General features: G+C 43.4%; 1 protein-coding gene across 2 annotated transcripts in view; it reads right to left on the reverse strand.

Annotated features, from left to right (window-relative positions):
- EPSTI1 (epithelial stromal interaction 1) overlaps window positions 1-18,680 on the reverse strand; it is a 319,077-nt gene that overhangs the window by 40,177 nt on the left and 260,220 nt on the right. For both annotated transcript variants that reach the window (XM_078657290.1, XM_078657289.1), the window contains exon 6: window positions 11,966-12,039. In XM_078657290.1, coding sequence (XP_078513416.1) covers window positions 11,966-12,039 — 74 coding nt within the window. The remainder of the gene's footprint in view (window positions 1-11,965; window positions 12,040-18,680) is intronic.

Consider the following 18,680-nt stretch of genomic DNA (forward strand, 5'->3'; position numbering starts at 1 on the left):
CCTCACAGACTAGCACCACACACTACTAGCTGCGCTAACAACCCTCAAAATGTTGTAGTCACATGCAACTAAAAGCCCTCCCATCCACCACGGACTAGCAGTCACACACAACTGCAAGCATATTCACTCCCCTCACCGGCTAGCAGCCACGCGCTACCAGGAGCACTCTTACACATTAGCAGTCACACATTACCGGAAGCACCTTCACACCCCACACAGATAAGTAATAACACTACCGGCAACACTCACACCCATCACTACTGAAGCACACCAAGTAGGAAACACACTTTTCTAATATAAATACAGCTGCATAGTACAAATTCGCATAATAAAACAAACCTATTTTAATGAGGCAACCAAGCACTCTAGCACTCACAAAAACAAGCATTGGAAATGCAATAGGTCTCGCAATAGAATAGTTAGACTTTTTTCTTTTTGCAAATGGAAGAGTGGCGTTGCGTGGATGAGTGGCGTTGCGTGGATGAGTGGCGTTGCATGGATGAGTGGCGTTGCGTGGATGAGTGGCGTTGCGTGGATGAGTGGCGTTGCGTGGATGAGTGGCGTTGCGTGGATGAGTGGCGTGTGTGAGTGGCGTTGCGTGTGTGAGTGGCGTAGCGTGTGTGAGTGGCGTAGCGTGTGTGAGTGGCGTAGCGTGTGTGAGTGGCGTAGCGTGTGTGAGTGGCGTAGCGTGTGTGAGTGGCGTTGCGTGTGTGAGTGGCGTTGCGTGTGTGACTGGCGTTGCGTGTGTGACTGGCGTTGCATGTGTGAGTGGCGTTGCATGTGTGAGTGGCGTTGCATGTGTGAGTGGCGTTGCATGTGTGAGTGGCGTTGCATGTGTGAGTGGCGTTGCATGTGTGAGTGGCGTTGCATGTGTGAGTGGCGTTGCATGTGTGAGTGGCGTTGCATGTGTGAGTGGCGTTGCATGTGTGAGTGGCGTTGCATGTGTGAGTGGCGTTGCATGTGTGAGTGGCTAAATGTAGCACAGGGAGACCTCCAGCGGTAAGACAATCAAAAACAACTTAGAAAACATTTCACAGTATGAAAAGATCAAACTCATGAACGAGCGTGATACACCTCAGCTAAACATCATGATAAATAACAACACACATTAGAAGTGAAACTGCAAGTACAGAAGGACCAGCTTTGCTTGTTTAAAACTCAGAGGCAAAAGAAGAGGACATATGTACTTATGACATATGCTCTCCCACTTCAGGCAGATGAGTGTAATGTGTAAAGCGTCTTGTGGAGCAACCATGTCACATGAGCAGATCGTGGAGTCTGAGAATGGCAGCCGAAGCAAATACAAACAAGCAGCAATTGGCCAGGCCTGCCTGCGAGGCTCAAAGTGTTAGAAGGCAGGTCTTGGGCAGAGGCAGAGTACTGACTTAGGAATGACTGTGAGGCGCATTGGTGTGAAGCACATCAAAGGGCTTCTCCTCCCCTAATTAGGTGAGGAGAAGCCGTTTCGGGAAACTGAAAGTACGGCCGGCCTGTGGCCGGCCATGAATAATTAGGGGAGGAGAAGCCCTTTGATGTGCTGGGCTCTGAAAAGATCCATGCCTTCAGAGCAGGATAAGTTGCGGCCAGGCCTCATCGGAGAGCTGTTTGGCAGCAAAGGGCCATATCCCAGCAGTCGTGCTGACGTTGCATACTTGGCGAGGCACAGATTTGCTGGCTCTGTTTTGGGTGGGGAAGGACCCAACCCGGCTGATGACACATCAAGCTGCAAGAGCCAGAAGATTCCAGCACACAAGAATGAAGTTGGCAAAAATCAATTATCAAAGGAAAAGAGTCTTTCAGTCTTTAAAGCGGTAAATCACACAAATGCGTGGAATAAGCCCAATTACGCACTCCGTAAAAAAAATGAAATAAAATAAAATAACACTCCCTTTTCAGAATGCAGCTCCGCTCATAAACACAGCTAGTTCCGCCCTTCACGGGAAACATATTGTTTTCAGGCTTAAAGATCAATCCAGGAAAAGCACGTGAATTAAAGGTTTACAAGCTCCATGCTCGGTAAACAGTACTTACATCAGGAAGCGCACCCTGATGCAGATGAAGTGAGGGGCTCCCAGTGGGGGGGGGGGGTGAGGGGGGGGTTGAGGCGGGGGCAGGGGCAGGGCAAAAACTAACGCCGGCTGATGACGCATCAAGCTGCAAGAGCCAGAAGATTCCAGCACACAAGAATGAAGTTGGCAAAAATCAATTATCAAAGGAAAAGAGTCTTTCAGTCTTTAAAGCGGTAAATCACACAAATGCGTGGAATAAGCCCAATTACGCACTCCGTAAAAAAAATGAAATAAAATAAAATAACACTCCCTTTTCTGAATGCAGCTCCGCTCATAAACACAGCTAGTTCCGCCCTTCACGGGAAACATATTGTTTTCAGGCTTAAAGAGCAATCCAGGAAAAGCACGTGAATTAAAGGTTTACAAGCTCCATGCTCGGTAAACAGTACTTACATCAGGAAGCGCACCCTGATGCAGATGAAGTGATTGGCTCCCAGTGGGGGGGGGGGGTTGAGGCGGGGGCAGGGGCAGGGCAAAAACTAACGGAAGGGCCGAAACACAGCACCATTTGCACTACTAAGTTACAGAGTGAAAAGACTTGGCAGACTGCTGCATCCTTTCAAACTGTCTTTGAAGGAGGAGGCAGGTTCTGTCCCATCATGCCACCCTTCACAAGCACAGGAATTCTCTGCACAGGTGAAAGTGCGAGTGAATTCTGTGGAAGAGCAATCTCAAGCTAAGACGGCTATTGTGGCAATGTTTAACTGAGAAGAACAGGTACGCTGTAAGAACAGCCTCGGCAGAGATATGGTTGAAAATATATTTTAAAGGCGAGGCCCTGCAAAGCATTATGGGGAGAGTTTGCAGCAAGCAGTGAATTTTATTGTAGCTTCTCTCCCGCTGTACCAAAGAGTCGCAGTGATATTTCCTTCGCTTTTTTTGAGAATGCAGCCTCCGTGTACCTAGGCAGTCAACGCTAGTTCTGTAATAGGAAGAACACCATGGCAGGCACACTCATTGCAATCTACGCCGACTTTTTAGAAATCTGCACAGGTGAAAGTGCGAGTGAATTCTGTGGAAGAGCAATCTCAAGCTAAGACGGCTATTGTGGCCGAGGTCACACGGCGGGCAGGGGAGGGGGCGGAGCGGGGAGAGCGAGAGCGGCATGTGGGTGTGAAGAAGCCGGGCCTTTGAAGTGAAGCTAAGCTTCACTTCAAAGGTGTCGGAGGAATGCGGGCGGCTGTGCACGCGCTTTTAAGCTCAATGCACATGCGCATTGAGCTTAAAAGTCACGGGCACTGCAAGGAATCGCCACGATTCCTTGCTTGCTAGTTAAAGGTTGTTTAAGCCGCAATAGGCTCGCAAGCTCGATGCGCATGCGCATCGACAGGCGAGACCTAACAATGAAATGCACCACTGGTGAAATGCCTGCATTGGAAGAATGTTAGTAACGGTTTCTATATATGGTGAGCATTCTTAAAATAGTGAGGCCTGCTGGCTTTGTCTATGCTTGTTATTGTTGAAGTCCGGTTGTATTCATCCTTGCTTCTGCTTATGTCACTCTAGTTCTAGTGGTGCTGCTTTTACACGCAGGAGGTATTAGCGCTTCGGAGGTGGTGATTCCAGGCTGTACTGATAGAAAGAAGCACAGCGCTGGGATTGGAGGATGGAATGACAGAAATATGTCGTCACTCTGAGCAGCACCTTTTCCATGTTAACACCTCGCGTTGCTCACTTCATTCTTAGACGGGGAACTAAAGCACTCGAGGAATCCCTGACAGAACATGTGCAAGCACAAGCAACAAGCGCTGGTAAAGCTAATAGGTGTGGATTCTCAACGTTTTCAAATAAATGTGCAGCACTGCAAACTTGGGAAAAGATTAAAAAAAAACAGCACAGAACGAATTAAGTTGCAAACAAAGACTCCACAATAGTCTGTGTACATCTGTCCAAACCTACGTTCGCTGCACGGTAAAGCCAGACCAGTGCTTGTTTTAAACCCGAAAAAGCAGAACGATAAACACAGGATCCATGCTATGTCGCATATACCACCAACAGAGTCTATAATGACGGCAGTAATTTAAGCACAGCCACGGCCACAAAGAGCTGCTCTGTAGAAGGTTAGCGCTTTGGGTCATAAGCAAATGCAAATGCGGTTCCAATTGCACTGCACCCGGGCGCTCGCGGCTGCCTATCCCACAGGCCGCGCTTCATTGCGGTCCGACATAACTCAAGGCACGCGCAATTATAATTTTGCACATTTCATTAAAACGCCATCTCCATAAAGGCCACCTGGCGTCCTCCGTCTGTACATGCGAGCAGCTTGTTCTCTGCTAGTTTACCCGGACAGATTCATGGGCCTCATTTCACAACCTCGTAGGCTTTCATTACCAGCACCGGATGGCCCCGCTGGGTGGTCCCCGACGCCTCGTTTTGTGCCTGTTACCTAAATAACAGGAGGGGCACCGAATAATCACAAAGGAATGTGCTTAGATAAGATGTGTGAAATTACTAACACGATACCACAAGAACAGATACCCATTTGCACAAAAAAATCCAGTAAAAGCTCGAACTTATCTTGAAAGCTCATCGGGGCTCACAAGAAACGTAATGTATAGAGAGCCATGTAATGCCAGACTCTGCTTTGCAAGCTCTCAAGAGGTACTTTGGCTGTAAACCACCAAACACTCTCATGGCTGCTGATCACAATTTCTACCTACTTAGGGTGACCAGATCTGGACCACCAAAAACAGGGACACTGCAAAAATAGAAGGACTACAATTTTACATCAACGGTGATGCGCAGAATGACAACCATTATCAACATAGGAACACAGAAGAAGCACTACGAAAATAAATAAAATGACATTTCTAAAACCAGCATCATACTTGTTAATTAAATTGCTCACTTGTAACAGCTGCTTAGTAGCACACTATAGAACATTCAATAACTGCATCTCACTGGATTCAGGACAGGATTCCAAAATTGCCATTATTTGCCGGGACAGCAGGCGAAAATCCCAGACAGCCCGGGCAAATCCGGGGCACCTGCTCACCCTATACCTACTCCTTATATCGTCAGGTGTGACCACTGATCTAGGAGGCTAACTTGCATATGTGGGGAAATCTGTAATGCAGGTTAACATTAGCACTTCTCGTTCATTTTTAACCTATTCTCAGTTACAGTTCATGAAAAATGCCGTGCTTTGTCATAACGGAAAAAAATACATAGTGCTACGATATCATGTGCGAAATGACAGCTAAAAAGGTTTTCCCGGAAGCCGATTAACGGCTAACGATACTCCAATAGGGTGATATAGGGGCTAATTATAACTTGCTTTTTGATATAGCGCTTCATACCGCACGTCAGCGCTTTCATAGCCCCGTTAATAACCAGTATTCTGTTTATCCAGTCAAAGAACAATCATCATTTGATTGGATAATGTCGCGAGTTTGATGGGGTTCAAACTCGAGACTTTCAGGCCTCTGCAGATATCAGCAGCAAGCGTTAACACACATCCTACTGGATTTACTTAAGTGTATCCTGCAGGGTGTGGGAAACGTAAACAAACTGAAGAAATTCAATAACTACGAGGGTAAAGGTGTCGATCCCAGCACACGACGGACAGATCCCGGTGGATGTTCTAAAAGAATTCACAGGGGTCAAATTTACAAACTAATATATCCACACACGAATCCTTTCCCCAGCCTGTGGTCATCCTGAAAAGGCCCTCCTGGGCCAATGTGGAACACACCTGTTAAGAGCAAGTGAAGTAGAATCCAAATCATTCTTTTATTGCATAGTTATGGTCTAAAAAGCACAGTAGTATAAACCGGCACAGATTTTCTACTATGGTGGGCCGCTACATTTAATACTATACAAGTCTTCCTTCAAAATCATGCTTTGCACATCAGGGGGTCTCCAACACAAGAGGGTGGGGTACATTTTACCTAGCTCTCGTTGCTCCTCACTATAGGCATTATGGAGCAATCTGAGCAGCAAAGTGATGCACATATACAGCTATTTAACAAACGACTTACCCGTCCCCTACCTTTATGGGATTTCTCAATTTATTTATAGCTGCACCTTTGATTAATTGAATACTTTGGTTTTGGTTTCCATATCCCACCACCTTTTCATAGAATTATATTGCTTTTCAGTTTTATGGTCTGGCTTGACAGGGCAGCTAAGGTGAGAATCACCAGGAGATGGCTTTGGCTCCGCCCACGCAATGGGAGCCAGAAACACATGCTTTGAATGGGCAGACATTTTGCACATCCACAAAAAAGTGCTTACTCTCCTCAGAGACGTGATAATTTTATGTATTTATCCAGCTGCCTGAAATTGAACTTTCAGAGGCATACACTAGATAACATAACTGGATAACGTGTGTTATTTTTCTCTGGCAGCAGCACAGAAGGGAAGAGGTCAATCATTAACCTACATGGATTTTTAGATCTGGCTTGGCAGTGCAAATGTACACCAATATTATTCTACAGTTCTTAGCTTCCACTCAAATATATGTCCATTCCCATGCTATATATATACTTGTAATGCTTCACATTACCATACATCATTCCTTTAACGTCAGGCCTATTTGCATTGCCAAAGCTTGTTAATGGTTAGCGGCTATTCCATGTGTTTTTTATTGGAAGCATTTATCACCATTTAATGACACCTTTAAAAATTCCTTAATGCTTTGATGACAATGTCCCACTTTCAGTGAAGGTTCAGCCATTCGTCTTCAACGTGTCTTATCCCTCATCTGCGGCATCACACTTTTTGCCCAAGACTGACCCGCTGAAATTTTGAGACAGCTTAGAAGTTTGATGATGGGACCGTCTTGTATTGTACTGTGGCACCTACTTGTAGAAGATTTACAAGACTTAAGAAAGTGAACTCCATTCCACCATGGGAAGCAGATTACACTGCTTCTGGCAAGTTACCGGACCCTTGATGATCCAGACATCTGTGATCAAGAAAAGTACACTAAAAAGAATTACCCCTTTCAGGACTCTGAGTGGCGTGGAAAGATCCGTCACGCTCCAATTCCCACATATCATCATGGTGCATCTCTTTTACACAGGAGGCAACATATTAGGAACTATTACATAGCAGGCTCTACATCATGAGTCATAACCCATTCAATTATATTTATATAACCCCAAATATATATAGCCTCTGTATGCCTAAATACAAATAAAGCTGAGATTAAGAACGGTCTTGGGTGTGCGACCCATTTTTTCCTTTTCGAGGAGAAGTTGTGAAATATATATATATGGATGGGATTAGAGCAGTCAAACATTACCTTGCTAAGAGAGTGAGTAATTGTACAGAACACTCCAATATGTTGATAGAAATGATTTCATCTTGTTTAGAAAATAATGTGTTCTTGTTTTCCAACCAACATTTTTTGCAAACTAGAGGTGTGGCAATGGGGGCCTGCTTCTCTCCGAGCTATGCCTGCTTGCATATGGGCTATTGGGAGGAGCAGGTCCTCATGGTGGATTTTTCGGCCACCATGGAACTCAAGGTTAAAGGTTGGTGGCGTTACATTGATGATCTGTTTATGATCTGGGATGGTTCTGAGGCAGATGCTGAGGCATTTATTGATCAGTTGAATGTAAACAACTTGAATTTGCATTTCACTAGCACAATAAGTTCTAAATTGATTGTATTTCTGGATGTGGAGGTCTATATTGATCATGACAAAATGCACACCAGATTACATAGGAAGCCTACAGCAGGTAATACCTTACTACATGCCCACAGTCACCACCCTCTCCACCTGATAAAGAGCATCCCCTATGGGGAGATGCTCCGCATCAGACGGATATGTAGCAATGAATTTGACTGTCTCAAAGCACAAGAGGATTGCAGATCTAGATTTCTGGCCAGAGGCTATGATCTGCTTACCATCAACTCTGCTCAAAAGAGGGCCAACTCTGTTGAGAGAGAGCTTTTGCTGCCTACAACGGAAGCCAAAGGCAAAACCAGTCATACTGAGGCTAATAATGAAACAAGACTAATAATGACTTTCAGTAACCAACATAAAACCATTCGCAATATAGTAAAAAACAATTGGTTTCTCATAAGAAGTGACCCTGTGATTGGTAATTTGGTGACAGTCAGGCCTAACATTACCTATAGAAAAGCTAGGTCCATGGAGACGAGTTTGGTCTCCAGCAGCCCCGAGGTACCCACTGGCACATGGCTTGCAGGAAGTAAAGGGTTTTTAAAATGTGCAACTTGCAAGGCATGTAAAAATGGCAGCAGCAGATCTGAGTATACAATACCTTTCTCTCCAGTCCCACTTAAGATCAGAGAGAAGCTCAACTGCAAAACAGAATTTGCTGTCTATGTCTTGCAATGTCCATGTGGGCTCAGGTATGTGGGCAGCACCAGGCCCCAGGTTCACAAAAGAATATTGCAACATCTGAGGGCCATTACCAATGCTGACCCCACATATCCTGTGGCCAGACATTTCGAATTGGTCCACGATAAGAATCCACAGGGCCTTACCTATTTTGTTATTGATTGGGTGCCACCACAACGCAGGGGAGGCGACAGGGAAGGCCTGCTTCGTAAACTTGAGACCCGCTACATCATCTTACTGGACAGTAAGATGCCTAATGGGCTCAACAAGAGTGAAGACTGCCATACATACCTCTAACTGTGTCACTCTATGGGGTTCTTGTCTCTAAGTCCTGTACTGAACAAATACTTACCATCTATTTTACCATTAGATTAACTAAATTCCCTTATCCTCCACATTTTCCATCAGGTAGATCATTATGATCACATTTTTTAATCACTTTTTTTCTTTAGCACAATTGTTTTTGCTAATCCATGTTATTTGCACTTTAATGCGTGTAGATGCACAATCAACCAATTTGCACTGAAACCATTAGCTACTTTGCACAGAGGATGGTCTTGCCCACATGGGCATTATAAACCAAAACCATATATTTATATATTGCTTTTAAATCTTTGAACCAACTTATTTATATACAGTATTTTGAATATATATATATATTTTTATACGTGTTTTAAAATCTTATCTTATTGTTGTTTTATATTAAACAAACGGTTGATAATAATGTGAGGTGTGCCCATAGTGGGCAAAAGTTATACCCTTCTATGCAAAATGAGTCTAAGTTGGCCATTGATATAGTTGCATGAACAAAAACTAGGGTATGAGAATGGTTGTGTATATGGTCCAGCAACCTCGCTAATGGTCCCTCTATAGCAAGAAATGAGGTTTACGTTATGTATTCATACAGTAATCACAAAGTTCACTACATTTTAACAACAAGAGTACTGAATTGAATTTTATTATTCTCTTGTTATAGTGCTGCTAACTGCTTGAATTGTGTTAATATCAGTTGTGCATTCACGCATATAGTATGTCTTCTATGTTTATTATGCACTCGTGCACTTTAAAAATGGTGATTTGGCCTGTGTACTGCGTCATGTGATCAAGGCTCCACGAGAGCCGAAACGCGTCGTGGCAAACTGGTGTTGGGCAAAATAAATCTCTGAGGAAACACCAACCTTTGGGTCTCGTCTCGTCTTTTACAGATATTGGCTGTTGGCGCTACATACCGCATATATATATATATATATATATATATATATATATATATATATATATATATATATATATACACACACATACATATGCACACACATATATATGATGCCATCAGTGATGTCACTGACCATGTGATGAGTGATTTAATATGGAGAGGTCATAAGCAGTGCATTGCAGGGGCGTAAGTTATAGTTAGCTCAGATAACTAAAACAGCTTGCTTTGTACGAGTGAAATCTGACACTAAACAGAACGTCCCTGCAACCTTTTTTTTCCAGTGAGAATATATATATTATAGATTATATATATATATGCACTCAGGGGCAGCAATCTTCCACAGGCACAGCCAGCACTTCAACCATACGATTACGCTTGATGCGTTTCGGGACCATCCCTTAATCATAGGCTCCACTCTATTGTTTTGCGCAGCGGTTGACACTTTATTTAAATAGTCGCCCTCCAATATGGGCTCCTCAATACGTTATCCCGACGCCTGCTGGGAATTGTTTAGTCCAACAGCTTGCATCCTTCCCCAATGGGATTAGGTAAGTGTTCGTCACATCGGGTCTGAATAAGCCGTGAAGCGCCAGTAGTGTCTGCAATCCATGGCTCAGCCTCCCCACCATGGCGTCTATGTGATTTCGAGCCCTGGCCCCTACACAATCCTGGGGTGGTGCAACTGTCCACGCCGGAAACGGCGTGAACAACATCAATGAACGGGTGCTCAGCACATGAGGGTGCACTCGGAGGTCGCAATCTTCCACAGGTACACCCAGCACTGGAGCCAGAATATTTAAATAAAGTGTCAACAGCTGTGCAAAACAATAGAGTGGAGCCCATGATTAAGGGATGTTCCCGAAACGCGTACTCTTATGGTTGAAGTGCTGGCTGTGCCTGTGGAAGATTGCAACCCCCCAAGTGCACCCTCATGCTTCCAATAAAAACACAGTTGAATCTCAAATCTGTACATTACAATTTTGGTATACATATGTCAATTCGACCTAGAAAAAGCTTCTAATTTAGTGGGCTGGGCTGAAAACTGGAGAGCTACTTTCAAGTAGCTGGAGAGCCAACAATAGCTCAAGAGTTAATAGTTGGAAAAGCCTGGTCTAGCAATTCTCCTTCCCGATAAAAGTGGGGAATAAGCAAAGTTCAGCTTGACCTCCCACCAAAGCATATGAACAGGTGCACAGTACAGCTAAGGCCATTATGAGAGGGTGCTTTGCTGGCAGTTATGATTCCTAGTAAAAGGGGCAAATTCTAAAGTCATGCATTTTACTGGCGTAGCACCGAAATGCTAGTTGTTCTTTCTCCCTCTATCTTCTGACACTGAATCCCGTATTAGAACACTGAAATCTTGAGGGCTCCATTGAATACAATGGAGTGCTTCTGGCTTCTAATGGCCGGTAGAAGCCAGGAGTATCAACATTCCAATGTTTGTTCACAGCTGTTACTGTAAACAAAGACCTCACGGAGCCCAAGGGGATTTCAACCCACTTGGGCTCTGTGAGGCCTTTGCTTTACAAATTAGAATGCTCTAATAGCCTTAGAGCCCTCTGTTGCAGGCTCGACTGGCCATTAAATATAAAAGGCCTGTTCCCTTGTTAAAGGCCAAGCCAGAGTACGCCTTTAATGGCTGGTACATTGGACTCTAAGGCTATATTAGACCCACCACCATTATAAGTTGCTCCAAAATGTTGTACTATATACTGAGGTGGCCTCCATAGCCAAAATAGTTTGCAACGCAGCATTGAATGAACACGCCTCTGGCCCAAGCATCGCAATAACCTTCCTGTGCATATCCTACACCTTCACACATTTTCAAACCATAAAAAGCTTTCAGTATAGCCACGTAACCATGCATGTAGCCTATAAACAATTAATGTTATCTTTCATAATCATATTACTGCTGAGACAGTTTGTGCTGTGGCTACGTGAAATAAAACGTGCTACAAAACTGACTTACAGGTAAGTAAAAATGTTTCATCAAAAATATTTGAATCACTAAACTGCATTTTTGAGAATATCATACTGGAAATATTTGTATGTACAGAATGTAACAATGAAGCAGCTTAACAAAACATAAGTTTACATGGGCCACGATACAATGGGAAAACAGAAAGAAAGAAAGGGATTTTATACCCAAGAATTTCACATTAAAGCTAATACGGAAGAACTGATGGTGCATGTCCACATTATATGTGTTGTTGGTTTACATACTGGTCTGCCTTTAGCAATGGTTTATGTAGCAGCATAGCAAGTGTCTACCACTTGAAAGCGTAAGGGCATGCCATATGTATGACTATAAATAGCGATGGTGCTTGCATTCTATCACATTACTCAAAAAGAAATAACGTCACTCACTGATATCGGTCATCTTCAAACGTTTCCCTTCTCTGTTTCTCCTGTTGCCTTCTTTTTTCCTCTAGCTGATTTGCCTGCATCATCAAAGTGACAGAACATACATTTACAAGTGCTAAAATACATAGCGACTGATTTGTGAAGGTTCGTTTTAGGTAGGCGTTGAAACTAGCTAAAGCGGCCACTGTGCACCCAAGACATTTTGAGTCAGAATGTTTATGACCTTAGAAACCCTGCTTCTCTGCCATATCCACTAGCTTTCACATGTAGTACATCCAGGACACAGAAGTAAATGTTACATATTTTCAATCCTATCACTGCATTGTAAGTATCTTCACTGAAGTCATAGATGTTGAACATTCCTGCCTGTTTGTAAGGATCCGGGAACACTTAATTGCCAAACTGAGTGCACACATTTATTAGAGGTGTAAACCTGTATTGCCCAAATACAGGAAACGCCTCTAAAGCTTTCATTGGCAAACAAAGAAAAATCTGAATCCTTTACTTACTTTCAACACTACACAAGGCAACATTGCAGCGTACTCCCTCAAATGTGTTGCAACGATGGAAAAACTCTAAACTCAAGTGAAAGAAAGCACATAAACTACCACATAGGCTCCATGTACAGCAAAGTGAAAATATGCACTGTCCCTTCAAGGAACAATGGGCCTCCATGTCACAGTATGCCTTGTACAGGCAGTCAAGTTAAAGGCATAGTTAGGAGGAAGCCATGCAGAGTTTTAGATTAAACTGTGTATGTAGCTGTTCAGAAATGGAAATACCAGGGGCTGTAGGGCTGTTTATGTCTTCAGGGAAAATCCACAACTAGGATTGTATGCAATATTTCCTTCTGCATCGTTAGATCGTCACGGATAGTCATAAATGTAGAATCGATTAGGAAGCTCATGCCGAAAAACCATCTGTCTCCAGTTTCTGAATGGTAAGACAATCAAGAAAAGATTCAAAAACTCATCCAAAAAGATTTGTGAGAGAAACCTGACCAACTACAGCAATAACACTAGAAACAGCATCAAAGTTTGAGCAGACTTCGAAGTAAGTATAATACAAATATAAAAAGCTTGGACTTTTCTTAGCCAAGCAGCAGTAGCTACCCTTGCTCATGTGGAATAGTCTACCAAGAGGACAGATGATAGCATAAGGAAATGCAAGAGACTAGCCATCTGGCAATGGACTGCTTGGAAGTGGCAAACCCAGTTCGAAGTATCTAAAAGTTGGATAAAGAGCTGGTTAGATTTCCTTAGCTTTTTTATTCTGTCTAAATAAACATTAAGCACCCTTCTTCCATTAAAGGAACAAAGGGACCCTTCTGCCAGAGAGATAGCTTTACTAAAGTAAACTAATAGAAATATTGTTTGATTGTCATGGAAACTGGATACTACGTTTGGTAAGAAAGTGGGTTGTGTTCGCATAACAAACCTGTTTTTATGAAAGACAGTGTAAAGTTCCACTGTACACACAGCTTCTGTAACTGACCCTAGGAAAGCAACATTTAAAGTGAATTGATGCAACAACATAGTATGTTAGGCTAAGAAGAAGCTGTCAATTTAGACTGAGCTCCAAATGATGGAAAAGGCTGCTGTCTAGGAGGAAAAGTTCTCTTTAACTCTTTCAAAATTTGTTCGACATGTTTTGTGAAAAAAACAACTTTAGGCTGAACTGTTCCTGTAGGCAGCAATAGCCGGCAAATGCACTTTTATTGAGACAAATTGTAGATGAGACTGCACCGATGACGAAGATATGGAATGATCACTTCCTCTTAGCAAGGACAACAAAGATGGAACTTTTTCCAAGTAAAGGAAGCACCCATGCATGGTATATTCACACCTTTTAGGATTTGCATACATTTTTAAGGTAGGATTTAGGTGTCCATGATGCAGAATTTCAGGAGCTATGTTGCCAAATTCAAAGAACTCAGATTGGGATGTAATAACCGCGCTTGTATCCTCATCAGAAATTTGGTTTTCAAGGAAGCCTCCCGTTTGCACACTTAAAGGCAGGTCAAGAAGATCTGGAAAATAATGTTGTCTCAGCCATTCTGGGGCAATGACAATCATTTTAGTGTTGCATCCCTCAATTTCACTAGGACTGATGGAATCAGTGAGGTTGGCGGAAAACAGTTTGGAAATTTCTTTGATTTGTGTATCTAAAGGGCAATGTCCAGCGTTCCCAGTTCCCACACTTTAGAGGCAAAACTTGGATATTTTGAGTTATTGCAAACATACCAATTTGAGGATTACCCCAATCTGAGAAAATGCTTTCTACTACATCATTGTCATTAGCCCACTAGTGGTTTTAATATGAAGAGTCTACAGAATAAGTCTGCTTGGGTGTTCTGGGGACCTAGAAGGTGAACAGTTTTTATGGTCGGGTTTCTTGCCAAGACCCAATTCCAGATTGTTTGGGCCATCAGAGGAAGAGTCATTGATCTGGTACAGTCCAGTTTGTTGAGACAGTGCATTGGGAAATTGTTGCCGGCCTGGATTATACTATTATGGCATGTCCAGAAGATCTGTTTATGTGCAAGTCACCTTTGATGAGTTTCCAACAAGCAGCCAAAATACCAGAGCAACCGAAATAACTTTTCGTTTAACATTCTGAAAAGCAGCATCTTCTAATGCTCCTGAAAAAAGCCAAGTTGCGTTTTCAACTCTCTTGTTTCTATGGGGACATATATTTTTCTGTTTTGGCTGCAATATGAATTAATGATTGCACTGGTTCAGCATGCAGAGAAAGAGTCCTGGATCTGGTTTCATCTAGTTTGTTAAAACATGAATCGTGTTTGAGTTGCCTGTGTGGAATACAATTCTATTTGATGTTAGAGAAAGTAGGAAAGTCATGAGAGCCAGATGAAAAGCTCTCAGTTCCAGAACATTTATATGATATAGGTGTTACTTATCTGACAGCAGTCTATACACTGGCTTCTGAAAATAGGTTCACCAGCTTATCAAGAAGTCATTTTTTACAATGGTGTGAGTTGAAAGACCTTGACAAAAAAAGAAAAGAATTCCGTATAGAAGATTCGATTTCCTACACCACCATAGCAACAACTGTTTAGTGGAATAATTCATTTTCCCAGTCATCTTTCCATTGACACCATTGATCACCTAAGCATTGCGGGAAAGGTCTCATATGGAACCTGACACTTGTGATAATGTAAGTGCAGGCGGCCACTGTCCCCAGAACCGAAGTCATGCAGCTAATTAAGGAGCCTTGTGAATTTGAAGAGATTTCTGAAAAAAGTTAGATGCACTTGGAGAAAGATCAGCAAAAAGAATTTTTAGGTGGAATTATGTCACTTTGTACTGACATGCAAATTACCTAGTAAGAACTTTTAAATGTTCTGTGTTTTTTAGTATCTTGTTTTTTAGTAACTTTTTTTTTTTTAAAGTGGATATAAGCATCCTGCTACTCCAATGTACACATCCGGTCCCCTTTCAGAAGCGGAGGAAATATTTAATGGAGAACCAGCATACAAAATTGTTGCTTTTTAATCCATTTGTTAGTGTGTCGGGGCTCCAAAGTCAGTCTGACTTCTTGCAGTTTTCTCTGCAAACCAACAAAACATTTTGCCTTTTCCCCCCTGGGAGGAAGGAACCAGCTCTAGGGGTCACAGCATTCCTCTGTTCTTTTTTTCTGTCTGGGAGATGGTTATCTCCATATGTCATGAACGTGACGAGGACTGGAAGGACCTGGGGTTAAGAACTCTTTCTATGGTCTCTCTGAGGGAGCTCGGTGGGTGAAGACTGAACATTTGGTATGCTTGCAGAGGGAAGATGAAAACAAGTTACTTACCTGTAACTTCAGTTATCCAGTATTGGTATCTTTCATAGATTCACATGCCTGAATCATTCCCAGTCGTCGAGGCGGGAGTCCCACGGTAAATAAAAAAGCAGTGCCAAAAGCACTTTGCAGTAGTAGGCCCTAGAAAAAAGGCCTGAGGCCTATATTATAGTAGCCTATCTACCTCCTTATGCTAAAAGACCCAAAGTCTTTGCTCCAACCAATCAGCTCACAGCACCCTCTAGAACCTTCCCTGCAGAGCCAGCTCTCCTCAGATTTTCGTAGCACAAGTGGGAACAAGTATCCCAAACTTAGAGAACTGACTCTCCGGGGAGGAGGGTGGGTTGCATGTGAATCTATGAAAGATACCAATACTGGATAACTGAAGTTACAGGTAAGTAACTTGTTTTCTTATCCAGTATTGGGGTATCTTTCATAGATTCACATGCCTGAATCAGAATAGCAAGCAGTAAGCCAGGCAAAGTCGGTTGCGGATGGTGGGAGACTTATTGCAGTGCACCCCCATGAGTGTATCGTCAACAACCAACAAACGCTTAGAGATTGAACCATTACTACATCACGTTCAAGTTCAACATTGACATTACGCATTTTCTTTCTGGAAAGAAATCTTAGGCATCATACAACAAAAACACAACATGTTAAATGCTTTCATATATATATCAATACAATCTAATAAAAGCATATACTTTAAATGAAATAAGTGAACATCAGTACCTGAACATTCTCCTTATGGAAACAGGTGACGTAAAACAGCTTGACCTACTGCCGCATCATCCTGATTTGCTGATTGTAGGCAGTAGTGTCTTGTAAACGTGTGGACATTCTTCCATGTCGCAGCACGGCAAATGTTCTCAAGCGTCACTCCTGCAAATAAAGCCGCAGACGCTGCTACAGCTCTTGTGGAGTGAGATCGAACAGACCTTGTCAATGGTCGATTAGCCTTGACGTGGCAGAATTGAATCACGGATGCGATCCATCTTGAAATTGTGGCTTTAGTGACCACTTTCCCCAAAGTATTTTGACCATAAGCCACAAACAATTGATCTGATCTTCTCAAAGTTTTGGTTCTCTGAAGATAGAATTTTAAGCATCTCTTGATGTCTAAAGAATGCAATGTCTTTTCAGCCGGGGTTGACGGGTTTGGAAAGAAAACTTTCAGCTTGACAGGTTCATTTAAATGAAACTGGGAAGGCACTTTCGGTATGAATGTTGGATTTGTTCGTAAAGTGACATAGTCCTGGGAGAAATGCAAAAAGGGCTCCTTTATAGTGAAAGCTTGAATTTCTCCCACTCTTCTTGCGGAAGTTAGCGCCAATAATAAAGCAACCTTCCATGTTAAGAACTTTAGGTCGGCTCTATGGATAGGCTCGAACGGATGTTTCATCAGTTGTGATAGAACCGTGTTGAGCTCCCATTCCGGTGGTGAGGGCTTGACTGGTGGATAAGCCCGGAACAGACCTCTCATAAATTGCTTGATTAGCGATGAAGAGCAGAGTGACTGAGCATTGGTCCTCTTTCTGTACCTGGATAAAGCCGCTAAGTGGACCTTTATTGATGAAAAAGAAAGGCCAGATTGCGCTAAGTGTAACAAATAGGGCAATATCTTTTCTGCCGATGCCTCTATAGGGTGCAAAGCACTAGAGATGCACCATGCGCAAAAACGCTTCCACTTGAGACGATAAGTCTTTAATGTACTCTGGGCTCTTGCCTTCTCTAGAATGTCCCGGCATTCCTGAGGAATTTGAAGATGCTCAAATTCTAAGAAGTTAGGAGCCATGCGTGCAATTTCAGTGATTGAGGATCTGGGTGAAGTACCTGACCCTCGTTGCGTGATAGTAGCTTCGGAACTACCCGCAGCTTGATCGGTGGCTCCTGAGAAAGTAGCATGAGTTCCTGAAACCAATACTGGCGAGGCCACTTGGGAGCAATGAGGAGAAGGCGACAACTCTCCACTTTCATTTTGCGCACCACTCGTGGAATCAGAGGGATCGGAGGGAAAGCGTATGCATATGTCCCTGACCATCGCATCGAAAGGGCATTCCCCCTTGACCCCTGTTGAGGATACCTGCTGGCGTAGAACCGGCATTTCTTGTTCTGTTGGGTCGCAAATAGGTCCAACCTGGGTTTGCCCCATCTCTGAAACACATAGTTCAACTGGCCGTTGTCCAGTTCCCACTCGTGGCACTCTGACAAAGTTCTGCTCAGTTTGTCTGCCAAGGTGTTGTAGAGGCCTCTGACATGCTCCACTTTGAGGGTTATGTTGTGAACTGTTAACCACCTCCATAGCTCTTGGGCTTGTTTGGATAGTGTTGCCGATCTCGTTCCTCCCTGCTTGTTGATATAAAACATGCTTGTGGTGTTGTCCGTTCTGACTAAGACCGAGGATCCCACTATCCTGGGGAGGAACGCTTGAAGAGACAGACAAATGGCTTTCAGCTCTAGGCTGTTGATGTGGCATCTCTTGTCTTGCTGAGACCATCGTCCCTGCACTTGCAGTTCCTGGAGGTGACCACCCCAACCCTCCATGGACGCATCCGTTGTAAGAATAAAATCCGGAGGATTCTGCAAGAATGGAAGCCCCTGCTCCAGATTGCTGATCTGAGACCACCATTGGAGTGCGTGTACCATCCTGTTGGTGACTGTGATGGTGTCCTCGAATGAACCTGTCGCTTGATGCCATTGACAGTTTAGCTCCTCTTGCAGCGGTCGCATCTTTAGACGCACCAATGGAATTAGGTTGATGGCTGAAGAACACATCCCCAGAAGTGATGCATATAGGCGAACTGAAAGTGACTTTCTTCTTGCCAGCTTTCTGGCTAACACCTGCAGACGGAGTTGTCTCTCTCGAGACAAGGATGCCTTGCATTCCACCGTGTCTAGGCAAGCTCCTAGGAAC

This window comes from Lissotriton helveticus, chromosome 8 (assembly GCF_964261635.1).
Source record: "Lissotriton helveticus chromosome 8, aLisHel1.1, whole genome shotgun sequence".
NCBI classification, from domain to species: Eukaryota; Metazoa; Chordata; class Amphibia; order Caudata; family Salamandridae; genus Lissotriton; species Lissotriton helveticus.